This window comes from Apteryx mantelli, chromosome 22, assembly GCF_036417845.1.
Source record: "Apteryx mantelli isolate bAptMan1 chromosome 22, bAptMan1.hap1, whole genome shotgun sequence".
NCBI classification, from domain to species: domain Eukaryota; kingdom Metazoa; phylum Chordata; class Aves; order Apterygiformes; family Apterygidae; genus Apteryx; species Apteryx mantelli.
The window spans coordinates 5,822,178-5,848,346 of record NC_089999.1 but is presented as its reverse complement, the minus strand read 5'-3'; the positions used below and the strand labels follow the sequence as shown (position 1 = coordinate 5,848,346).

The window sequence follows — 26,169 nt, the reverse complement described above, 5'->3', positions numbered from 1 at the left end:
GTTTAGGTGCTGAAAGCTGACTCAAGCTTTTTCAGTTTTCCTGCCAGAGTGAGAGGTGTTTGCACAGATGAACAAATTACAGAAGAGCTCCAAAGTAATGCAGGTAGGAATAAACTTCTCTAATATATACCAATTCCTGCTTGGGGAAATTTAGTTAACAGTTCCCTGTCTTAGCTGCCTGTACTGTTTTTAAAGGCAGAAAATATAGAGCAGAGTTTGCCTGGTGTCAGCCCTTTTTGTCTCACTAAATTGCTGAGAGTCCTGGGGTTGGACAGAAAGGAAAAAGCAATTGGTGGGGGGGGGAAGAAACCTAATGTAGAGGAAATGGTGATAGTGTCCTGTTACAGCTATGGAGGAGAGCAACGCTTCCTCTCTGGGGCTGTTATCTGTCTTTCTCTCCCATTTGTTTTTGTTGGTTGTCATGTTTACATGCACACACACGCATGCAAACGTGTATATGTATGTACAAACACACCCAGCTGCAGTTGCATCTCTTGCGTACATAGAAACTGGTCCCCAAACCATATCTAAGTGGTTCATGGTATATCTGTGGCCCAAATGAGTAGTAGCATAAGAATTTGGGGGTTGTTTTATTGTTGTTTTATTATCCTGTACAGACAAGGAAAAGATTAGGCCTCTCTCTGAAAGGACCACTTTTTATCCTGGGAGCTACCTAGCTTTCCTTGCTAAGAGATGATGAAAACATAAGCTTGACTGACTGATTAGAAATGGAAGATTGGGGGCTCTAGTTTACTCGAATTGCTGCATAATTTTGTTGGATAGATACCAAGAGGATGTGTGCTAGCCAAAGATCTAGAAGAGATCTTTCAGTAGGCTAGGAAGAGTTATTAGCTCTTTAATCCAGAGATACAGAGCTTTAAAACAAGGCACAATATAGAACTGATTATAAATAATTCTTTAATCTTGTTTTAGATTTTTGTATGTTCTGTTTGGTCATTACACTTAAATAGCTGCCTAGTCCATAGTCTTGAATATGTCATTTCTGAATGGCAATACCATTCATGTCTTTATGTAGATCATGTTTTTATAAGATTAGTTTCATTGCCATCTAAGGTCAGAATCTCATCTCTTAAATTTGGATGCCTCTGCTTCAGAGGATATAGTTTATATACAAAATAGACATTTGGAGTGTGTAAGCATGGGATGGGCCAAGGAAGAGGTTTTGAGAAGGAGTTGGAGGAGATGAATGAACATGTTGCTAGTTGCAGATGTTTTCAGTGTGCTAGGTCTCTGCTTCAACAGCGGCGATGGAGTTGAGCCACTGTTCACAGCAATAGGAGATCTTTCCTGCTTTAAGCAGGGCTTTTGAGAGGAACCTTAAAACAGTGTTAGTTGGAGGAAATCCTTGTACAATGCATTCACTGGGAGTGATGTTGGCTGGTGAGTACAAACTCATGGTCTTTTTATGTAGGTATTTCAAATCTGAGCAACATCCAGTGCATGCACAAGCTTGTCATTCTACAGGTATAACTATCCCTGTCGGCACACTCGTTCCAGGTCTGAGAGATGTCTGCGTTGCCTGTCAACCTCTCTGTGATCCAGATCTGCACCTCTTAGGAAATCAAAATCAGCCTCCAGTTTCCCCGCTTTCTAAATCTGCATGACTAAGTCGTTCAGCATGTTACAGATACTCTGGCTCATTCCAAATGCATTGGTTACCTGTGCACCGATAATTGTCAGCATATTTCTGCAGTATCGTGGAGTGGTTTAGCATTGGGCAATTGGCATAAATTAAGTAGCTTGAGTCACAGTGTTGCCCTTTCTGCCCACACCCACATATGTCTGTTAAGTATGCACAGCTTGTGGGAGATGTATGAACGATAGCAATACTGCAAACGCCCTGCCACCCAACAAGGAACTTGTACACACTCAGAAAATATGTTTTGATGCAGGATTTACGTCAAAATAAGAGGAAGTGAAGAGTATGCAAAATCTTTTGTTTTGTGTGGCTGTAGGAATCCTCAAGAAATTCTTTTGAACCAGGGGATTAGAGTAAGGAAAACAATGAAAACATACCAGTGGTAGAGATTTTTGTCTGTTGATGGATGTATTAGTGACTGAGGTATGTGTCTTGATGCCTGCATGGCATTTTCCGTATTTGTGAAGGAGACCCATAAATTCTGGCTCAGGTTTGCTGTATGGCACAGATTAAGTCATTTTACATTATTGAACTTTCCCCTGTTTATTGGAGGGGAATCAGCAATTGTTTATCGTTTTTAAAATACTTCCGTGTTTAAGGACATAGCATAATCCCTGATGTTCTCCTCACAAATGATCTATAGTATATTGAGGATTTGTAAAGGTTACATTTGTAGAAATAGATTTTTCTGCTCTTCTCTTGTGCTTATAGCTTTCTGCAATTGATTGTTGCTGAATTTTTGCACTGGCTATTACTCCTGGGTGTAGCTCAAGTTGCTTAGACCTCCAAGAACTTGATTGTGCTCATGTATCAGGTATTTAGCCATTGAAGTATCATGCCTTGTGCCTTCAAACAGCGACACCCAGAAAACTGCAAGTATATCAAAAGAGGTAGGCTTGAAAATCAGGTCCTTGCAGTTTACAAAAATGTTGGCTGAAATGGGGTAACAGGCCACGAAGAAAGTTCTACTAGATGAATAGTTCCTTCTCTTCCATTTTAGGCTGTGTTGTACAGAATAAGTATCACCGTCTACTTAGGAGGGCACTTAAATCTCTAGGCAGCTTAATGCTTTTGCAACATGTTCAGTTGCCTTGGATGGCTCTGAATCCGGCACCGGATGGCCCTGCTTGCTGAGCAGACTGGTGTTCCTATTATGTTCAGGTAGCTCCCAGTAAAGCTCGAGTCTCGTCTTTTCATAGCCAAGTGCATCTCAGCTCAATTTGTAACCTGAGGTTTTTCAGGAGTGTTCAGTATTGGCTAAGTCTGCCTTCCTGCTGTTTATGCTGTTTTCAAGGGAAGTGAAAGAACTTAGAACTTTCTAAGTTTCTAATCAAGGAAAAAATCGTGGGTTTGGGGGACCGCAGGTTCAGCTCCTTCTCAGCTTTGAAGAGCCTTTAGAATTTCACCAGCCTTAACTTGTCCCATGGCATGCCGGGGAGGTTGTGATTGCGCTCAGCAGGTACCGCTTCTGCTGGATCCCAGAAGGAGGCTTTGGTATAGCTCACCCACCTCCCCAGACCTTCCTCTGTCAGTGCAGCGTTTCTGGCACTTAGGCTTAAGAGTGAGCTACCTCCCGAGAACAAAGCCAGGGTCTTCTGCCTGCCTTAGAATATCTTCTCAAGTGTGACTGGGTAAAGGTGTGTATTATTAGTACTTTTCTTTCACAGCTTTAAATCCTTGCAAAAACTATAACCCCTTTATTCCCCAGCAAGAGACAAATAAAAGGAGTCTGAGGTTTAAAAAACAAAAAAAAAATACAAGGGTATTTGCATCACATGGGCATATATTTCTCCGTTTGGATGGCTTTCACTATTGTCCGTCTTGAATCCAAAAAGGTAAGGGGGTCCTTGTTAAGATGTTTTATTTCTTTTCTCAGTATTTCTGGCTTCTCGTGCTCTCACGAGGTTTGGTGGGCATCGGTGAAGCAAGTTACTCCACTATTGCTCCAACCATCATAGGAGACCTTTTCACCAAAAACACAAGGACCCTTATGCTGTCTGTTTTCTACTTTGCAATTCCTCTTGGCAGGTAAGTGACCTAATGCTTTTTTCATCTGTTTTTGACTTTAAGCAAGCACAAGTCTTAAGCTGCTAAAGAAGATAATTCTTCTGTCTTTGGTTGGAATGGTTTAGACAGGAAAGTGTGGTGAGCAGTGACTAATTAGTTGCAGGAATTAGTTTCTTATTCTAGCCCTGTTACTGGTTCATGTGTGACTTTTGGGAATTAGTGGGAAGTTTTTTTTTTTTTTTCCGCCTTACTGACTTGCTCTTTTTTGGAGCAATATTAAATTAGACTCTCTGTTTGAATAATGTTTTATTGGTTCTCTTAATTGCTGCTTTGATTCATTTGAGATCTAAGCCTTCTTTAGCCAACATCTTTCAGGTCACTGTGAAATCTAGAAGATCTCTTATGTTAGGACACAGGGCTGTTTTCAAAGTTCTATATGACAATATAAGTACCTGTGGTTTCAAGATAGCTATGCTATATAACACATGATTTGAAATTTGACTTTTCAAGCTACTTTTAGTTTCAACTCAAATTCTGCTCAACTTTGAATTTGGTCAATTTGACTAAGTGTGAAAAATGTGTCTGAGTCAGTCTAGATGACTTGGTAGTTACAGCAGCAGAGGCCAGTCCGTTTTAGTGCTCTTGCCGCTGAAATAGCAACAAAGAGCAATTGTTAAGTCTAGTGTAGACAAGGCTGAAGAGAGAAACTGTAATGAGTGTTCACACTCAACCTTATGCAGAGCAGTGGAGGACAGCCAAGCCCGTAGATGCCTGATGAATGCAACGGACAGACTCAGATTTAGAGTAATTATTTCCTCTGGCACTTTCTTTCAATCGAGTTCCCTTATCAGCCCAATGCAGTATCTGATTGTTGGGACAGGAGGGATTCTATGATTTTTTTTATTTTACTTTGTTAAAATAATGGCTGACCCTCTATTGTGAGGCTGTAGACAGGGTGGGTTCAAACAGCTTGCATGCCGATTCCCAGAGGTGGACAACTTCCTGTGGAAAAGTGGCACTGTGAGTTCATTTCTGGTAGGGAAAACCTGGACAGCAGTTAAATCCCCCCAGTGCAGAGAAAAACATCTGGTTTAGGGTAGTTACACACATTTTACAAGTTAGAGCAGTCACCCTTGAGATAAAACTTAGAAACACCCCTTTACTCTTGAAGAAAAAGAGATAGCCAAGTCCTTAACCGGTGGAAAGAACATTTTGCCAAATGGGCCAAAGATAATGAATGTTTCCATAGAGAATTCAGCTCAACTGCAGCTAGCAATGAATCAGTGTCTTGGAGGCAGATGTGGTTTGTAATGACAAATATTCAACCTGTTCAGCCCAACTCTGAGTTTTAATTATCTCAATATTCAGTGTCTGTTTGGATCCATGGTTTGATTTTGGGTTCCATCTCTGTAAATAGCCCAGTTTTGGGGCGATGACCGATGGCAACCTCCAAAACCTAGAAGACTGTTCAATAACGGCTTGAGACAACTGACAGGTGCCATGCAGCAGTCCTGGAAGCTTTTAGCCAAGGCAATCTCAGCAACAAATGCCGCAGTTTTGAAAGAAGGGTATTCACATTAGTTCAGTTCAGTTTTAGAGAAGCACGGCTGCATTCACCTCTCAGGTCTCTTGTGAGCTTCCTTTTGTTACAACAGTGTAATTCTGAGTGTGTGGCTGAGGGTCCTCTTGCTCCTTTATCTCTAGCCAGGTTTTCCAGATGTCAGGTCTGATGTTCTCCCATCAGACTGTGTTGCATATTCCTTTTGTTTTTTTCATAGGCTATGGAAAATGGTCTCTTCATGGGTAATTAGAACCAAATTCTATTAAACAATAAAAAACAATTTAATGATGGAGTATGGTGCGTCTTTGAAGGGCACTTTGTTAACTGAGAGTTGAAGGTAAAATTGTGAGCATTCATATTAGTACACAGAAAAGCGTGATGTAGAAATTGAATTGTGAAACAAATTCATTCTGAGGCTTTATTTCTATCCACTGTTTGAAGGGCCAGACGTGAATTTCATGTCAGTGTCTGAATTTCCACCAGATTCGAGCATTTTTAGACCAATGGTGTTGGGAAGATTTACGTATTAGTCACCATCCACTTCATCACCTGCCCCGTGTTTCTTCCTGCAGGAGAAGAGAGCCTAGGACACAAAATTGAGTGCGACTATGTTGTTATCTTTGTTTAAGAACATCCTTTATTGTGGTACTATATTAAAACCGACTCCCATCTTTGTATTACTTGCAGTGGCTTGGGATACATCACTGGGTCAAGTGTAAAGCAGGTTGCTGGAGACTGGCATTGGGCATTGCGGGCAAGTAACATTTTTACTTTTTTTGATAACACATTGATTTCTTTTCCTCAGTGAAATTACACATTGTGAACTCTCCCAACTATCCTTCAGTAAGCATTAGCCATGCTCTTGGGAACCTCTCTTTCAGTCCTTGGTGGGGATTCCTCTAGGCTTTATTCAGTCCTACACATCAATTTTAATAACATCTTAATAACAGTAGTATCTGTTGATCCGCGCTGGGGAGAGAAGGGCTGTATCGCACCAGTCCTCAACCTGTTATTATATATAGATGGTGAAGGACTGGAAACTACATATAAGAATATTAAGTGCATAGCAGATGCATTCTCTAAGCAAATGGGAAAGGTATGTGTATTTGGCTCCTTGTACTTGTTTTTTTTTTTTCTCTGCCTGGGAGCAACAAATTTCCAAGCACTCTATTACCAGTCAACCATGGTTTCTTGATGGCGATGGGAAGATGAGGCATTGGCCTTAAATCAACTCTATAGTCTTTCAGTCCCCTGCTGTCAAGAAACTCTGAGAATGGCTTCCTGCTTTGAGGAAAAAACACTTTGTTCCAGTTTCCGCTTGTTTTTCTGCCCTGAGACAGTCGGTTTCCTTCTATTTTAACCTCTTGAGACCTTGATAAATGTGTTGAAAAGATAATATGCTCCACTCACATACGCACAAACAGATCGTGCACACAAAGATGTCTTGAAAGAGCTGGCAGGAAGCGGCCCAGCAAAACTGTTCCCTGACCTTTGGCAGTCTGGGTGGCATGAGCCACAGTGAGGTGCGTTCTCTGGTTCTTCATGAAGACAACGAATCTCATGAAGCCCAGGCCAACACCATTTGTAATAGCAGGTGATAAAATATATGGGTTCCCACCTCAAGCAAATGGGCCTTTCTGTGACACAGGTCCTTCCCTGTCCAGCAAGGGTAAGCAAAGACAGGAAAGTCACAGTGAGTAGTTCATCTGCAGCCAGAAGAGTGGGGAGTAGATTCCAGCTATGAACCTATAATGTAAGGAATTAAGTTTAATAGCCTGAAGCTTCAGACCAAAGAGGTGGCTACCTCATTCAAAAGCAGAAATGCTTTAAGGGTAAAATTAACTCAAGCTGGCACAGGCCAGCATGAGGAAGAAGAAACTCCAGAGCCCCTCCTCCTGGTCAGTGGGATTTAATGAGACTGATATGTTGGAATGATCTTGTGTTTGCTGTCATTAAACCCCAAATGGCTGCAAGAAATAATCACTAGCGTCTTTCTCTTCAGATGCCGTCTCCATAGCTGTCCTGACTAATCCAGGCTATCCACAAGGTTGTACACCTTATGGGTTCATGATTTCAGCTAAAAATGACACATTGATGCATACTCCTTAACTATGCAAAACCGTGAGGGATCTATAATGGAAGCTGCACACTTCCATGAGAGTTTTTTAGGACAGAATTGCTTATTTTTCCTAGTAAAACAGCATGTGTTGAAAGCTTCCAACCACCAGTGTTAAGCAGCCTCCACCCCTGTGGCAATCACTGCACTGTTGCAAACATGCTGGGATTCCCCTAGGTGATGCTTCACTCTGTGATCTCTTGTGGTCTCCAAATCCAGGGAAGGTCAGGAATAACTGGTACCTCAATGGGTTGAAGAAGACAGAAGGGCACTTCAGCAGGCGGCAGCTTTGTCTGTGGATCTAGCAGTTATGTCAGTGTTTCATTAGAGCATTACTGAGTGATCAAGGGATATTGTCCTGCTGGAGGAGGAAGCCATCAAAAAAAAATCAGAGGGGCTTGAAATTATGTGGTCCTAGAAAATCCCAGGCATTTCCGTTTTTTTTTTTTTTTTTTTAACAGTACTGTGCCCTGTGCTCAGCTGTGATAAGGATGGTGTCAGTCTTCATTTATCCCTGGATGAGGGATTTTTCTGACTTTCCAGTTCTGAAATATTTTCATCTTCCCTTTCCTAGAAGAGGTTTGAGTTTGCCGCCTTTGGACCTGTAACACTGCTCTATAGGTGTAGACCATTCTCAGGTTATTATTGGGAGGCACATTTTGGGGGAACAGGAATTTCATTTGGAAAATTACATGCGTAAAAGAGAGAATTTGGTGAAAATCCATGTTCCTATTCTCCTAGCAGAGCTATTTTTCATGCTAACAATGACGGCTCTTCAGTGTCAAAATAGGATTCATGTTTGTATCTCATAAAACACCATGGGATCTTTGCACTTTGTCTAGAGATTGAGAGAAGGGATTGGAGACTGGGAAACCTAACCCTTGAATGTGTCATCTTCCTGTCTTCCAGCCTGAATTTTCAGGATTTCTTGGTCTGCTGCACACTGTGGTAATCTGAGGGAGATGCCTGAAAATGGAAAGCTGGTGTGGGTTAGCTGGAAGAACATGGAAAGGGATGCATGTCAAGCAAGAATGCTTTTTATTCAAAGCCAGCATGCTCCCTACTTCCACAAATCTTTCACCTGGCCTAAATGACCTTAGAAAGCACCAATATTCTCCCCCAAATTAGTGGGCCTCTTAGCCCAGCTGGAAGTAAGTTTTCAAAGAGTTAAACATCACCGAAGAACTGTACTAAGATGACTCTTGGTAGTTGAATAACACAAAGAAATTGATTGCCTTAATCAGAGTATTCTCAAAATTGCATGCTTCCAGAGTGAGATAAGAGAGCCCAGGGAATGCCAGGGAGGAAGGAAAGGAGCAGATGCCTCAGAGCATGGACACCGATTCTGGCTAGCTGAAAAGAGTCAGGTCGCTGAAACAAAACCGATGTAATCTGCTTCTTACTGACTAGGCAAAGCAAACACTGCTGCCTTCCTGTGCTAATTCCCTGCTCCTTTCTTGCAGGTATCTCCGCTCCTGGGTATGATAACAGGGACGCTCATCTTGATATTCGTACCTGCTGCTAAAAGAGGAAATGTTGAACAACTCGGGGGACAGCTGAAAGCTCGAACCTCATGGCTAAGAGACATGAAGGCGCTGATTAGAAAGTAAGAGCACTCTGCTCAAACGCACTTTGCCTCTAATGCTTAATTTGAGCATTAAATGGCCTGTGCTTCTTCATACTGTGAGACTGGAATGTGGCAACGTGCAAGGAGTTGCAGGAAGCTTGGTTTGTGGAGCTAGGAAAGAAAATAACAATTATGTTTTCAGTAGGTATTGACTGTAATGAGAAAGGAGGATTCCAGCTTTTGGTCTAACCTTTCCAAGATTCAGATCTAAGAGTCCACTTTGTTTGGCTCATGCTTCAGACAAATCAAGGCTTTTGAAGTGTAGAAATTGCTGTGTTCCTGTATTAATTGTTGTGCCACTCTTGTTCAGATGCTTAGACCCTTTTTCTTCCTTGAAAGAGCTACTCTGCTGAGGATAAAGAGAGTTATATACCAGAACAATTTCAGAGGAGGAAATACACAAAAGCATGCACAACCTGGCAACTTCTAATATATATTTATACCATAGCGACTGAATGTATGTGCATAGAATGTCCTTGGGTCACTTGTATATGTGCATAAAAGATCATATGCTTCCAAGTGTTTAAGCAGCTGCACTTGCTTGCCTGTGAATGTGCAAATACTTGCACAAATGAATTTAGTGTGACATCTAAATTATGATGAGAAACTTGCAGAGTCTTTCATTCTTCTTGGAACTGCCGGCTAGGATGTCTTCCTGGTATTGTCATCCAGTGTCAAAGCACTATGAAAAGTGATGATGGTTAATCTATTTTGGTAGTTTATCCAAAAGCAATGGCCCAGTGCCATGGATGGGGAGGGTAAGGGAAAACTGGTAATCCAGGTAAACAGATGGTATTATGGCGATAGCACTGTAATTCACACATCGTGTCTCAGTGACTGAGTACTGACTGTCTTTTGAAGTGGTCCCATGAAAAATGGTCCCTTTGAAAAGCACCACTGAAGAGCTAAGCATGTTATTATCAATACAGCATCACATATGAAGAAATACTCCCTAGGTCTTATTCTACACTGCTTTGTACATCGTCTTATCTTTGCCCCTTGGCAAAGTGAGGTGGGTAGGCTGTGTTTTTTCACTGAAGCACCAATTCCTCTCCTGTGACTCCTGCTCTTTCAGGTTTTTCCACTAAATCTTCCCTCGGATTTGCCTCTTGTGTCTCCACAGCCGCAGCTACGTTTTCTCATCACTGGCCACCTCAGCTGTCTCCTTTGCTACAGGGGCACTCGGCATGTGGATCCCTCTCTACCTTCACAGAGCACAGGTCGTGCAGAAAACAGCAGAGACCTGCAACTCACAACCCTGTGGCACCAAAGATAGGTGAGATTCATACTCCACTGCTTTAAAGGTTGGGGGGAGGGTATTTACCAGAGGAAACAGGCAAGTCCCATGAAGTCAAGTTACTAGAATATCTGTAACTTCCTCTAGGTCTTTGCAACAATGATAGGAAATGCTGGGATTGTAAACTGGGGTTTATTTCTCTTCTTTTCTTCATTGCACAAAGTCAAACCAAGGGAGAAAAGATGACCTCAGCTCTTAGTTCTGAGACCCTAGTACACAGAGAAGAGATTTTTAAGTCTTTGCTTCAGAAGATATTTGGAGAGCTGAGAGAGAATGAGTTTTCTTAAGGCTCACACTGTTTTCTGTGATAGCAGCAGAATCGCTGGCAGGTTGGGGTAGCTGCTGTGGGGGCTATGGTCTGGCTATTCAGGGCTTGGTCTGGTTCCCCTAAGCGCTGCGGGGACTGATTGTGAAGACTTTTGTTTCTATGGGAGGGAAGGCTTCAATGTATTTCTTTGCTCTGTGCACTGCTGTGTGTGATGGGTTTTGCTAAAGCATGGTGCGAAGATCTGGGCCTCTTTGGTCTGGACTGCTTGATGTTACATGGTGGTTTGTTTTTTCAGTCCCAGTTATATCGCCTAGCTTGCAGCACGTACGCAGTGCAAAGTAATTCATTGTTTTGTGCTTTACCATGATAGTACAAAACATAAAATCCTAAAAAAGCATTTCTCCAGGTGAATAAAAGATGTGAAAAACTGCCTTTTGTCAGTTCTTTTTCTTTTTAGCTTCTGAGAGAAAAATAACATTAGGAAAACCTTCCTGCTCTAGCTGACACAATCCCATCACAAGTAAACTACTTAGTGGCTTGGAGTACCATTGACTAGGGAGCCCAGCAGACAGCCTAACTCTGTTCTGCACAAAATGCAGTTAGCAGAAAATAAAGCTCCAGTCAGACTGCCCATCTGCTGTTTACAAAGGGAAGTTTTCCACTCCTTGACGACACCTATATATCAGCCAGCCTGAAGCTACTTTAATGTAGTTGCCAAAGACTCTATAGTCCAAGTCATGCACATACAATACAGAGAATCCTTGGTAGCTACCGGCTCTTTAAATTTAAACAAACACATTTCAAATATGTAATATAACAGCAAAAGAATCCGCTCAGCCTTTTCTGAAGTGGGCTGAAAGGAGCTGGAAAGTCAAACTATGTTGAAAATCAGTGGCATTTAGATACTTGTTAAGTTTCCACTCTCTTAAGCCTCCTAGTGCCTGCTCTGTCCATGATTTCCCTTACATGATCAAGTGCAGGTTATTACTTAGCTCTGTTTGTGCATAATTAGTTGTACAACGCAAATTATAGGAAGCTCAGTTCCACACAAAGAAGCAGCACGAGTCCTTTGCATCTCTTTGGGTGTTGATCGAAGGCTTTGAACAAGCCTGAATTTCATCTGCGGTCTTTTTCTTAATTTCAGGGGAAGAGTGCTGAAATTCGCAGGCACTCGGTGGGAGGCTCATTTGTTTTATTTTAAACTTGCAAAGCCAATGGCAGATTTTCATCAGTCACTGTACCCTAATAAACTTAAAAAAAATAACCCTCTCTCAATATTTTGTTTTAATAGCTTGATCTTCGGAGCAATCACATGCTTCACTGGTTTCCTGGGTGTAATCACAGGGGCCGGGGCAACCAAATGGTGCCGATTAAAAACCCAGCGAGCTGATCCTCTTGTCTGTGCTGTTGGCATGCTAGGGTCAGCCATCTTCATCTGTCTGATCTTCGTTGCTGCCAAGAGCAGCATTGTGGGAGCCTATGTAAGTATAATCGTGGGCATAAGCCAGTCTCACTCTTACTCTCTCCGCCTAACTCTTTAGGAGATTCTGTGCCTCCTCCCTTGCACGAAGACTGAGACGTTGGTCTTGCTTTTCCCATTCTGAATGTCCTTTATTTTGCTCTTTGCTATTTTGGCACTGTCCGTATGTGCCTGGAGGGAAAATGATACAGGGTGCTTATCCCCTCTCACCAAATGTCATCCGAATTTAGACCTGTGGATGGCTCATGCATGGAAACCTGCAGTTCCCTGCCTTTGTGTTGTTGTGACTATCCATAGAGCTATTGCTCCTGCCTAATGTTTTGGTACAGGAAAATAGCTTCCCTTACAATAAGGGAATTGTAGCTGCAGTGGTACCAAATTATAATTACAGTATAATTTGTCTGTGGGCATGCTTTTGGCTACCTGTAATTACCATTAATTTCCATTACTAGGTAGCTTGCTGCAGACCAACAGTAACTACCATGTATTTTCAATTTGTTGTTATTTGTATTATCACAGTACCTGGATATATCCCAATCATAACCCAGGAACCCACAGTACTTATTGCTGCACAAATACAGACTAAAAAATGGCTCCTCCCAGAGTATTTGTAATCTTAAGTATATATAAAACACATCACATGCTTCCAGACAGATGCAGTGGGAAGGAAAACTTGAGATAATATACAGTGAAGCTACCACACAGCAGAGAACATTCAATCCAGCAAAGAGAACTTCATTTACAATTAACCAAGCAAACCATCTACTGCAGTTTCTGTATATATCAAGCACTGCTTTAGCCATGGTAATTTTCATAATATTCCAATAGCTGCCATTATTATGGAGAAACACAAGAAGAAAGAATGAAAGTTTAAAAACATAAAGACAGAACCAAGAATATGTACTATAGCTACTTAGAAGGTGTCAGAAGAAGACTCCAGTCATCTGGCTCCCAGCATGGTCTAGAGCTAACCTTCGGTTCAATGATTAGCAGAAAAATGACCACCTCAGGCACCCTGTATGGAGGTATTACTGGTTGGCAAAGCATTAACCTTGCTTTCATTCTCAGCCGATACTGAATGAAGAGATCTGCCACATCTCTCTGCCTGCCCCTCCCTCCAGCTCTTTGCACAGCCAGACCTGTGATTTTCTCCTTCCTCAGACCTGATGACAGATGTTCATTTGTGGTGATTAGTATCTTTATGCAGAAAGTTCTCCCTTTCCAAGCTGGAAATACTATTTTCAGAAAATTTGCAACAAAGGTGGTTATTGATCTCATTTTTATCTTCTGTTAGGTCTTCTTTTCTTTAATCTCAAGACAGTGGCTTTTAAGCTGCTATGTTTCCATGGAACCATTCTTCATTGTGCGAATATATAAATATAGATGTTATTATTTAACCAATCTTAGAAGCAATTTATTTTATGATGCATGAGCAGTAAATCTAATAAAGAGTCAATGATTTACAAAGGAAGTTATATCTGCATATGGAGGGTGTGTGAAGAATATAAATGTCTTTGCTGATGCCATTCTCTTGCTGGTGCACACATTTGTTACAGGTAACACTGTCTCTCCATAGCCCTAAATCTGTTCTCTCTCTGCTGTTGGAAACTTGTGTGCAAAACGGATAAGAGAGTCTAGTTAAAGTGTGATTGGGGAATCGGAGATCTGAACTCTGTAGATTCTGCATGTGACAGTGGGCAAATTGTTTAACTTTGTTTTGTCTCTGAAAAATGAGGATTCTTAACCTATGGAAGATCAGGGTAGCTTAGATCATTAATGTTTGTAAATCACCTCCAGTTAGGTGGTCTGTGGACAAGCCATCCACTACGAATTCATGTGAGTGAAGAATAGTGAGACAATACCTCTTATTGTTGCTATTTAGCGTTACAGGTGCTAACCCCACTGAGAAACAGGTCTTACTTTAGAGCTAACAATGTCTCATAACACAGGGTGTTATCATGATGGTGCTACGTATTGGCTGAACTGGCTTTTCGAGGCAAGTTTCAAACATGTGGGCTCTTGTTCTCCCATGCCATCCAAAGCTATTGCAATCTTACAGGCTTCCAGCATGCTTAATTCCCTCTACTTCCCTTTACCTTCTTAATTCCCTTTACTTATTTTGCAAGGCTGCAGGCTGTAGCAGTTTCCCATTACTATCTGTTTTAAATGTCATTGGACCAAAATGAAGGAGTGTGCATTCCCTGACTCCAGAGTTGGAAAACCTAGATTTGAGGGACAGCATGATGGATTAGGTTACCTTCCTTATCTCAAAATCCATGATAGTAGCTTGTCCTGGAAAGAATGCAGTAGACTTTTTGGGTGGATTTTTTGATCTTTGGTAGCTTCCCTGACAACCATGTCCTGGAACAGGGAGGACCAGCAGTGTCTGTGAGTTCTGTATGACTGTGAAAGGCAAGAGCAATGTTCTGGTCTGTTCCCCATCATGGTGACATTTCCAGGTCTTCTGTACTGTGACTGTCCTTAGATTTCTGTCACCGATCACACTGTACTAAAACTGAAGGGTCACTGCTTTTGGACATCTCGTTGACTCAGAAACTTAGAATTATCACTTCCATCCATTTAGATGCTTAAACTTGGAGTTTGACATCGAGCATATGGACACCTAAGAGATGGGCTCTGTTATACTGAGCTTTGATGGCAAGCAGATCACCATCTCCTTTGCTGCTCTAGTTAGCAATCCAGAGTTTCAATTTCAACTGATAGTGGTGACACTTAAGTAAAGTTTTCAGCGCTCCAGAAGAATCAGCAGAGACCTTGTTTTTTTTAACTTCTTGGCATTTTTGGTTTTCTGGAAAAGACCTACCTATCCTTTAGCATGGTCACCTTGTCCCTTATAGACTGCCAACTATCTGCTCTCTTCTTCCCCTGAATGTGTGTACTTTTTTTCCCCTGCTCAGTCCTGTCTTGCAGGTGGTTTTGATCCTTGAGGGCAGCAGCTCTTCCTGTTCTGCAACAGCCAATCCTATTTGGAGCAGGTAGACAGACTTCTTTTTTGCATCTAATCTTTTCACACTAATCCAGCATATTATTTGCTGTAGTAGAACTAGCTGGAAAGGTGGAACGAAACAGCATTCTATATCATTTAGCTGCCCAGACACTTGCATTTCTGCTTTTCACTATCTTTGCTGTGTATAGTCCAATCAGTTCTTACTCTGCTTTTTTTGCAGCATGTGTATTTCTGTATTGTAGTCCAGCTCCTTAAAATAGTAATTTGCATATCTTTAGGTCCCACTTTTTCTGAAATACATACTCTCTTAAATGTTGGTTTTCAAACTTGTCTCTTGAAACCCATTAGCTGTATGGCAACATTGTATCACACTACTGAGACATTTCGACAGCAGATTTCAGACTGAACATTGCATTTAAATCTCAAGATAACTAGAGAGCAATGTTTTGTGATCCTTTTGACATTGTTCCAAGTTCCTGTTGTACCTCAGTTTCAGCATTTATTTCAATTCCTCAAAGACATTTTATGATCTTTAAGAAACAGCAGCTCCTGGGCTAAATCCTTCCTATAGAGCTTTTGCAGCTTCTCAGTCTCAGCTCTAGGGAACTTTCTGTTGACACGGTGCTGGTTACTTATCTGCTTCTGAGGCATGGATATTGCCCAACACAGAGATGGAGTTAGACTTGCTTCAGATTCAAGAGTACATGTGGGAGTCTTACCCCCATGTCAAAGAGAACTTCAAACAATGAAGATGTAGACAGATAGGCACTTTGCAAATAGCCATGGAAGCAGTTTATCTGCCATAGTTTATAATCTGCTATAGTTTATAACCTGCTTAGATCAGCTGGAAGATCTGCTGGTGTGAACCCTCCAAAATCTACTTTACTTATCATTATTGGGAATCAGAATTTGCTAACTCTGGTCACATAAACAGCTCCTGAGAAAGACTAGATGGGGACATAGCTTCTATCAGCTCATCAGAGGTGAGCAACTGGACACCAAATGAAACTGGTGAGGTACTATACAATGCAGCTGGATCCAGAAGAAGATACAGTACGTCTCTGCAGCTGAAATCTCAGTGTAAAATGAGGATTCTAAAAGCGTGTGAGGAGTCAAAACTGTGACCATTTTGGGAGCTATTGATCTGCTCTGGAAGCTGCCCTATTTGAAGTAAGCATCCCTAGAGCCTCTCTCCAGCAGAAATGTCACATATCCTCATATGCCCTTTGCAGTAGGAGAACTCATTTTTATAATCCCTATTAGCAGCTGAAGGACTGCCTTTTTTTTAATGTCAGTATCTTTTGTCCTGATTTTTGATCTTCCTTCTGTTCCTGTTTCTCTTTTATCAGTATCCACATACGAAGCATGCGTTTCGTGAAAATGTGTTGGGTGAAATACACATTCAGCAATTCAAAACTGATGTGCTCTGAAGTTTGTAACATTTTAGTGGTTCTTAAGGCTTATGCTGAATTCCTGCAAGAGGGGACAAGGATTGCTTTCTATATGTAATAATTCATATGTATGTATGTGTGTAATTTATATAACCTTAAGGCAAGCAGTTGCTTGTTCATAATAATTTGTGAAAAGATAGGGCATGTTGAGGCTGCATTCAGAAGTGTGATTGCATCTTTCCCAAGCTCACTTTAATCTGTCCAGCAACAGTGGCTCTAAAGCTGTAGTAGGATAATTTCAAGGAGGTCATGACAGCCCACCTGGGGCTCTGGTACACCCTTGCTACATGACACATGGCTTCAACTTCTGTCAGCACCTTGATTCATTGGATCTGTGTTTCTTGGGTCAGCAGTTGTCATCTCCAGTGAGAGCCAAGTTCAAGGCAGACCAGTGGACAGTGGGAAAATGGAAAGAGGAGATTTCCTTGCTCACCAGCTGGGCCATAATGACTGGCTCAGACACCATCACAGAGGAAGCAGAGCCAGTCACAAAAAGAGGGGAATAGGGAAGGGGAGTGTATGGGAAACAAAGATAATTTTAGAAACAAATAGAGGAAGCTTTCTGTAGGTCAGTGCGTACGACTGGACTAAATAAAGCAAACTATTCGTGGCAGTGACGTGATGGTCTGAGGGGTCTAGGCAATTTCAGCCAGAAGTGAGGGAAAGACAAATGCCTTAGTCACATCAGACCCATAACCACCAACTTCTCCTCCCACCCCGGACTGTGCATATGCCAGCAACAGGAACTGGGGCAGTGGCTATGACTAACAGAGCCTGTCAGAACTCACTAGAAAGGCAAAAATGTTATCCATCTGCATTTTTCCTCAAAGCCAAGTGTACCATGTATTTCTTGCTGGCTTTGTTCCGTTAATGAATTGTGCCTTGTTCAACATAACAAAAACTGAACATATGAATGAACATAGGATAATTAAAAGGGGAATCTTCAGTTACCTGAATCCAGATCTCCATAGCTGTTAATCTCTGTCTACCAACAGGGATTCTGAGAGTAACATTTTCTTTCTACTTGCCACATAAAATAATAGGGTTAGCTAGGCAAAGAACAACCCTTGGGGGAGATCTTGTAAATGATTTTTGCTTGCCTTCTTATTGGGGGGGAGGTTGATACTTTCAAGATAAATTATTCAAATAATGTGTTGTCTGTGTATTCTGCTCTTCACAATATTCAAAGGAAGATGGAAAAGTGTGTGTGGAAGATTTTCTCTTCTTGTTGTTTCTTCCTGTTGAACCTACATTTCTCTGAAATCTCATATCTTTGTTAAGCTAAAGCATAAAAGCAAAATGTTGACGTTTGAAATATGTATAAGAAGCTTTTTGACGGAGGCAGGGTTCCCCTTGAAGCCATGTCACCGTTGCTCCATTAGGTTGCAGTTTGATGAACACTTCTTTCAATGATAGGACCAGGTTTAATAGTTTCTCCTCTTGTTGACCATTGCCAGTTCTTCAGCTGCTACAACTGCTTGTGGAACTATTTAGTGAACTGCATCAGGGAGCTGATTTGGGTTAAAAATAAGTAAAAAATCCTCCTCCTCTCTTTAAAAGAAAAGATTTTTGCTGTTTCAGTTACCTGACTCCCTGCTTGGCACAGTTGTACCAGCACAACTGAGGAGACAATATGGGCATAAGAGTAAGTGTGGAGGGAGTGCAGGACGTGGGAAGGATACGTGGCGGCTGTTTATACCACACCCCCAGAAGAAAATGCTCCCGTCCAACTACAGCCGTAGGTTTTTAGTGCATCTTGTTGACTGTGTCTGCAAAGAGCCAAGAATTCTGTTTCACTGTAAGAGACTGATGCTGTAAACCCCATACTTGAGCCATATGTTGACTGTAGCTATATACAGGCTGTTGACTGTACACAGGTATTAACCAACAGAGTGCTTAAGTTGTTGGTACAATGGCTAGAACTGTGTCCTCCTCAAAAAGGAAATCCGTGCGCCAGAAGGGGTGGGAAGGGATCTTGCACAGAACGAGTAGAGAACCTCATCTGGTTTGCTACAGAGCTTAACACAAAACTTGATTCCTGTCAAAGAAACTGCCTGCATTTGGGGGAGTTGTGGCCTTTTTTCCCTTTCTGACTGGCTTTTTGAAAGTGTTTGTTCAAGTGCGGAATCCCAAGGGTGTCTCTTCTTGTTGGTTTGTCATGTTCAGCTGTCACCAAAGTGTCAGCCTTTTATTTAGCTGTTCTGTAGATCATAAACAGTTTGCACTAATGAAGTTGCAGGCCAACCCCCTCAGGCTTCAGATAAAAATCTATAGATTTCTGTGTTTGGGATAAACCACAACAGTAACGAGGAGCGTACTGTGTACAGAAGAATCCTTTGAGTAGGTTTGATACAAATAAGCAACAAAGGAAAATTTGTGACAGGTTATTTTTCCTTTGAATGTCAAGTGAATAAATCTTCTCCTTTTTGTGTTTTGTTACAACAGATTTGCATTTTTATTGGAGAAACTCTTCTGTTTTCAAACTGGGCTATCACAGCAGACATACTAATGGTGAGTGTACATTGGAACAGCATCTTTCTCTTTGGGGGGCCAGAGCAGCTTGTCAGCTTATAAGAACAACCTGAAGTTCACATTTCTTCCAAATGCCTAGTCCCAGCTTCAGCCTATTCTATTTTTGCCCTTTTTATTGCTGAAAAGGAGAGTGAGATGAAGAGAAAGAAAGAGGAATTCTCTTCCTTTGCTCTGAGCAACAAGGAGAGGAAGTATCCAGAAGGGACACCATCAAATAGTTTCCCCAAATTCTATTTGTGCAAAACTCCACATACAAAGAATTCAGCCAGCTTTTCTGAATAGTCAGCACATTATTGGATTTTGTTATCAATAATCCCTATTGGCTTTGTTCTGTAATAGGAAATCCTTCCCTTCCTCCCTCCTCTGGCCACAAAGGCAGCCATCTCCCTCTCTCTTTGGCTTAACTCCAGCAAACGTAGCATTCAACACATACACAATAGAAAACCACCTCTGGGAGAGGAGAGAGGAAAAGAAAGTATAAAGAAATTCTGGACTATGTCCACCTATTCCAAGAGGAAACTGTCAGGGATTTTTCACCTCATGTCCTTCATTTTCCCTTCTCTGTCCACCAAAAAGCTTTTTAAGTCTTTCCAATCAGAGAGCTGACCTCAGCAACTAGATTGTCATGTGAAGTAGTCTGGATGTTTGTTAGAAACGCTTGCATGTTTTCTAGATGAAAATCTGAGGATTACAGAGCCTTTCAAATATGTCGTACCTGAAGTCCCATTGTGAGGGAGGTTACTTGTTGCTTATTGTATGAAAAAGAAAGATATTAGGGCATGTAGCCATTGCAGGACTTGCCTGAAGTCTTTTGTCAGGTTGTTGACAGAGCTAAAAATGTAACCAGGCTGGCATCCATAGAAAACTCCCTTGACTTGTATTCATTGTTTATGCAAATGCCAATGAGAAAACAGTCGGGCTCAGTATTTCTAGATATAAAGGCTTTGGGGTTGATGTATTCATTCAGCAAAGAATTTCAAGCTTCTGCTTAACTTCTGTTTCTTTTCAGCAAGACTTAAGTTAAAGGCTGTGTTCATACATTTAAGGTATCGCTGTAGTTGCCGGAACTGCCTTACCTGATGAACTTTCAGTCTTTACCTCGTCCGTGCAGAGAACGTGCTGTGAGCTAGGGCAGTGTGGTTCATTCCACCTCTCTCAGATGGGCGTGAGGCACAGAGAAACGAAGGCTGTCGATATACTTCAGTAGCTCAGATCCCTTTTAATTGCTGAGCCTGGTTCCTCCTACCAGTTTAGCTATGGCGTGATGGAGTTCCTCATAGGAAGAATGTGTGTTCACTATGTGCTTAACTTGGGTTTTGCAGCTTGTGCTGCATTCAGGGCTGCTACGACCATCCGTTCAGTTGTACCTGAACGTTGAGACAGATGTGCAGTCTGCAGACAGCTGTGCTGAGGAAGAAATTGTGGTACAATATCTGTAGTTGCTCATTACTGCCTTCTGCCAGAGCTTATTCTCACATCCTGCCTTTGGCTGTGATGTTCACAGGAGTGATCCCAACACTCTCTGGTCAGAATTAGCTGGACTGGCTTAAACAGCAGATCTTTGATATCCTCACCAGCTTTGGCTGAAAGAGGTAAGGGATTGGCCACGTGGCACATCCGCAGTCCTGCAGCAGGGACTCTCCATGAGCAGCTGGGGTAGTAATCTCTGCTGCCAGCATAGCTCAGCTGGACAGAGGGTACCTGTCAGATGTGTTCAGGGTCCTCCAGAAAATCTGTACCAGAAATGAGAACTGAAACTTGACTAACATTATCTCAAGCTAATGCCCGAAGCCATTTTTCTCACAAACACTTTGTTGTTATCAAATCTGCTAAGAATGCGATCATTCTCCCATTTTAATTATTAAGATTGTTTGTGTAGATTTCAATGTGACTTCAGGATCAAGTTTTTTAGTAGCTTTTATGGGGTTTGACATCTGTCTTATATGGCTGGCATCATATATTCCATTGCATTTTGCAGGGATGCATCTGCAGTTTATGTTGCTTTAGTGCAAAGGAACTCCATAAGAAATCATTAGAAATAATCTCTAAGCTCCAATTTCCAAAACACCACAAATGAGAGAAAACTCATTTCAAATGAGGAAGGAACCTACAAATATGTTAAAAATTGGAATTGGTAATTGATGCCAACTCTTGAACTAGCTGTTCACTTTGTCCATAAGGATAAATGAACTGATTGTCACACGTAATGCTTAGCTCAATGCATTATCAGGGTGAGAAGGCCTGTAAAAGCGCTATACAAATAAATGTAAACATCCACTTACATCAATACAAGCCTGTAAACAGATGGTCTGAAGTACGTTTATATTACACAAGGGAGTTGAGAGGATGTTTAGTCAGACAATAGGTGAGAGCTGGGGTTATAACCACATTTGACAGACAGCTTTATAAGAAGTCCTAGCCAGAGAAAGGTGTGGAAAGGCTTTAGCCAGATGCACTTCAAATGTGTGGCAAATTAATTTCTACTGATGACTATTTATTTTGTGTAATCAGATGTGTGCCAGTTCTTGCCTGAGGCTGGTAAAGAGTTTAAAAGCATTATTAGCGTAAGCCTAACAGCACCTTCATGATGTACATAAATATTATCCCATTTTCGTGGATAAAAAGCTCTCAGTATAGGCTGAACTCTGCTCCCATGGATTTCAGGGAGAGCAGACTTATGCCAGAAGTGAGGCTTTGGGAGACTGCAGCCTAAGTGGTTTATCACCGCTCTTCCAAGATTTACAAATCTCATGACTGTTTAAGAGCCCTATCTGGCAAGCTGGTAAGAAGCTTCAGAGGTTTTGCAAGTTTAAGTTCCCTGGCAAAACAGGGATGCTTGCTTATTATCTTCATATTTAAATGTTGGCTTTTCACAGCTTCGCATTTTCATTGCTCTTCTATTCTTGCTGGTATAGCAGTCTGTATGCAGCACCTCAAATTGCCTGCAGTTAAAGGTGGTAAGAGCTAGATTTGATAAACTGTCAGCACTGCAGAATGTACAACGCTGCCTGCGATTTTAAATGCTTATATTTGTTCCAAATGCAAATTTGTACAAAACAGGCCGTATTCTCCTGAGCCCAACTCTCCAGATCTCCTCCCAGGCACATGCTCAGATGGTGCTGAGGGAAGGGGGGCGGGTGGTTCTTATGGTGCATGCTAATTATGAAACAGATTTTATCGGCCATCTTTGCAAATTGGCCTCAAAATTACCAGAACCCCAAAGTAGCATTAAAACTGCCTTGTAACAGCGATAATGAATGAGCTGCAGTGCAGCAGGCAAGTGTGTAACATTGAGGCATGCTGAGTGCTTTCATCTGAGAGTGCTTGGGACTTTGTAGAATCTGGTCTTAATAATGGGGTTTTTCCTCCATAGCTCATCTCCAAAATATAGATGATGGATAGAGGCTTGATGGCATTTTTGTGTGAGAGACAGTAGGTAATTTAAAGGGCCTCAGCTATTGAGATCCCAATCTTTTTAGGTCTTTGCTGCAAAAAGCCATCCTCCAGTGTATTCAAAGCCCCATGATGCTCATGCAAAAATGTTCCCTGTATTTCCTTCTTCTTTTATAACATTAGTTCTTTTTAAATGGTCATGAGCTGTCATGGAGGAAATGAGCCTTAATGTTTTGTTGTGGAGTCAAAATCTGCCTTTAGGCTTAAAACAGGAGTAGACTGACTGGTGCATGGTTGTGCTGCAGGCATGGGTATGCTTTTATTCTGATTACCTTCCATATAAATTTAAGACAATTATTTTTACAGTATAAAACACTGTCTTTTTTTTTTTAACCAGTGAAGAAATAGCATTTCCAGAAGTTCTTCTTATTGCTTCTCTCAGTGTGCTTCCACACACTGGTAATCCCTGATCGATAGAGCGCTGTGGACTAGATTTTAGGGCAGGGTGGGGAATGCTTCTGAATGAAAGTTCGCAGCTTGCTCCAAATGTGCGTGCCAGCCCTGCCCAGGAGGGATGCGCCAAGGGGCACCTCTGCATCGCCCTGGGGGCCAAGGGTCTGTAGACAGCTGAACGCTTCTCGCTGCTGCGCTTTGACTCAGGGACCAGCCCAGCCCTCTTTTATTTCATTTTAAAGTATTCTTTTAGACGGCGTCTACTTGCGAGTCATTAGCTTTAGTGAAGGGTCTCTCTGAAGCTGGTTTCTCTTGATCACAGCCTTTACCTCTTCTGAACAGTGGTTACAACCGGGACACCTGGGCTATTTCCAAACTCTGCCAGTGGCCCGGAGTGTTTTCTTTGCCTTTGGTGCTGAAAGAAATCCACATGCAGCGTCTCGAAGATTCCTGTTTGACCCAGAAGAGTATCAAATTGTGAGACTGTTTTAGAGCACAGAGTTTTCCATCAAAGATGCAAACATCAGAACTCACCTCCTTGGCATGTGCCTCTCGCTGGGGGAGGCTGATCGCTCCTTGGCTTCCCTGGTTAACTTCACTTTTTTTCAGGACAATTAATTCTGCTGGTTTCACTACAGGAAGGGAATGGCAGTAGTAAACCATGGCCTTTCGGAATCTCTATTTAAAGAGGTGAGGTTTGCCGGAGCTGCTTGGTCAGCCTCCCTGCCCAGCCTGCGTGCTGTGTGCGCCTGAACCTGGAGCCAGAGATGCGCCTGGACCATCCCACAGACTTCCGCCCAGCCTGCTGTGGCTCTCCCACCTCCAGTTTCTGTGGGATGTTCAAACCAGGCCATGTATGGTTTGAATTTAGGTCTATTTTAGTATCAAAATGCCTGTTTAGGGCTGTAATTTACTGCTGTCTTCCTAGAACAGTAGCTAATGCTTGCTGCCAACTATTTCCGCTCCATCGGAATAAAATACTTTTTAAGCAGGAATAAGGGTGGAGTGTTTTTTCATGTTTTGGTGATCTTGTTTTGAGCCTTTTTTCTCTCCAGCATCCTTTTAGAGGAGGAGGAAAAATCTTACGTTTGTTTGTTTGCTGCATGCTTTTTTGGTCACTAGAATTCCAGGCTAAACTTAGGAAGTTATTTGGCGCTATACGGTATATGGCAGTCTTGTTTCAACCATCAGTAAGTTCTTTAGCTAGGCAAAATGAAAACATTTTGGAACTTGTTTTCCTACTTGAAAAACTAAATGTATACATAATACAGATGTGCATGCAGAATTATTTATAATATGTGTATGTGTGAATGTATATTTGTGTATATATCACATACAGACACATACGCATATATATTATGCAGGTATCATTCAAAATTCTCTCTCTAACTGGAACTAATTCACTGACACTCATTGAAAATGGTATGTTTTGACTAAATTTGCAACTGCCTTTGTCCTTTTGCTAAGAAATGGATAGAATATAGAGCCAGGCAGGCTTGCTTTTCTCATTTAGCTCTCATGAACTTTATCGCAAGAAAAATAATTTAAAGTAAGTTTAAAACTGACTGTTTCTCACATCTACCCAGCTCTGCCCTCTTGAATTAGGTAGAGTTTCACTTTATCTTCTCAAATGCCTTTTTCCCGAACAGCTCTTGCAGAATGCTACCCCATTGCACCTGCAGGAACTGGGGTCACGTGGGAAGAACAACAGTAATTCATTCTTTGCTTCCTTCTGTCTAATCTATTCAGGTTGTGTCCATTACCCTGCGTCTTTGGGGAATGGTAATGAATTGTGTTGCTCTCCTCCTGTTTCACAGTGTGAGCTTCGGTATGGTTCTGTGCCTCCAATAAAGGCTAGATCTTATTTTCCTCTTGGGAGTTCTGTGAACCTTTAAGTCTGTTTTGAGCTCCTTGATGCAAAAGGAGGATAGTGGCTAACGTCTGTAGCCGTGGGGCTGCTGTGGAGCTGATCGTACTTCGTTCTTCTGTTGCACCACAGGAGCTTGAGAGTGCACCGATTTAACATGAGGCATCAAAGTGCATTAGCAATGTGCATTTGCAGCTTTGGCTGTAAAGCAATAATGCAGGTCATTCTCAAGGCATGTGGCTAAAATCCGAAGAAAAAGCATTTAATTTATTTTTATCCATAATTCCAAAATGTGCCTGTTTGAAATGAGATGATCGTTGTAAAGAGGCATGAGTTCTCTTTTACTGTGGATTTTCTCAATGCTGTTCTTTTTTTAATGGGTAACTCATCTTCCTCCCTGAAAGGAAGTGATCAGCACTGAAACGGTGCTTCAGATTCTGGGACCTGAGATATGTCACTGTTAAGCAATTAGTTCTCCATAACTCAGTCACCTAAGGTAAATTCATCTCTGTGTAGCTCTAGCTGGAGATATACCAATCCTGAAATGTCACATTTAATTAATAAATGGCTTCAGGAAAGCATTGCAAGAATGATTTGAAGGCTGGGAAGGCATGCCTTCTAGAGCAAGACTAAAGATAGCCCGTCAGAGAGGGAGGGGAACAGGGGAAGGGATCACAGTCTGCAAAGAGCTAAACAAGAGAGTCATTTCTAGCAGGGTAGATAGCTCTTCAGAGAAACAGAAAAGGCAGAACAAGGTTCAGTGGTTGGAAATGGAAAAAACCCACTTGGATTTAGGGACTTAGTGAATTCTTCAGTACTTGCAGCCTTTAAATCAAGACTGGCTCACTTTCTGAACGGGGAGATATGGGCTTGGTGCAGATGTTCTTAGCCAGCTTGTTTCACAAGTTTTATGCATGAGACAATTACTTTTTTTCTACTCATAAATGTGTGGTATAAAATTAAGATATTTCCACAGGACTGTGGGCTTTTGTTAGTGGGGATTTTTGTTTGTTTGTTTGTTTTAATCTTTCATCCCCCTCCATGGTTAAAGACCTGTTTTCTGTAAGTCTGATCCCTTAATGGAGAAATAAGACATGTTTTCCATTGATACTGTGGAGTCAAATTGATATTGTGTGAGCTAGTTTGGGGTGTCATGTCCTAGAAAAGGACTAGAGACCGAATTACAATATCTTGGCTCTGGGTAGTTTCCCTAATACGTCTCTGTTAACTTTCACAAGTGGAATCCCAAATCCTTGGGAGAGAAATAAAGCAGTCAGAGATGGAGGTGAGGATGTGTGGCCTTCCATACTAATCTGAATTGCTTTTACGGCTTAGAAGACAAAATCCTAACTTGAAAATGGAAAAAAACACAGCATCCCAGCTTTCAGCCACGTCCTCGTTCTGAAGACTGACAGTGCTGAGCAACCTCAGACTTTGCTGCCCCATCAGCCAAGCCAAATAGTTGGTTGATGGAAAAATAACCTTGTGG

At 41.7% G+C, this 26,169-nt stretch overlaps 1 protein-coding gene across 1 annotated transcript in view; it reads left to right on the top strand.

The window, feature by feature from the left end:
- LOC106493356 (SPNS lysolipid transporter 2, sphingosine-1-phosphate) overlaps window positions 1–26,169 on the top strand; it is a 145,682-nt gene that overhangs the window by 84,928 nt on the left and 34,585 nt on the right. The window contains exons 4-9 of the mRNA XM_067309655.1: window positions 3,537–3,688; window positions 5,916–5,982; window positions 8,808–8,950; window positions 10,095–10,247; window positions 11,828–12,017; window positions 18,881–18,946. Coding sequence (XP_067165756.1) covers window positions 3,537–3,688; window positions 5,916–5,982; window positions 8,808–8,950; window positions 10,095–10,247; window positions 11,828–12,017; window positions 18,881–18,946 — 771 coding nt within the window. The remainder of the gene's footprint in view (window positions 1–3,536; window positions 3,689–5,915; window positions 5,983–8,807; window positions 8,951–10,094; window positions 10,248–11,827; window positions 12,018–18,880; window positions 18,947–26,169) is intronic.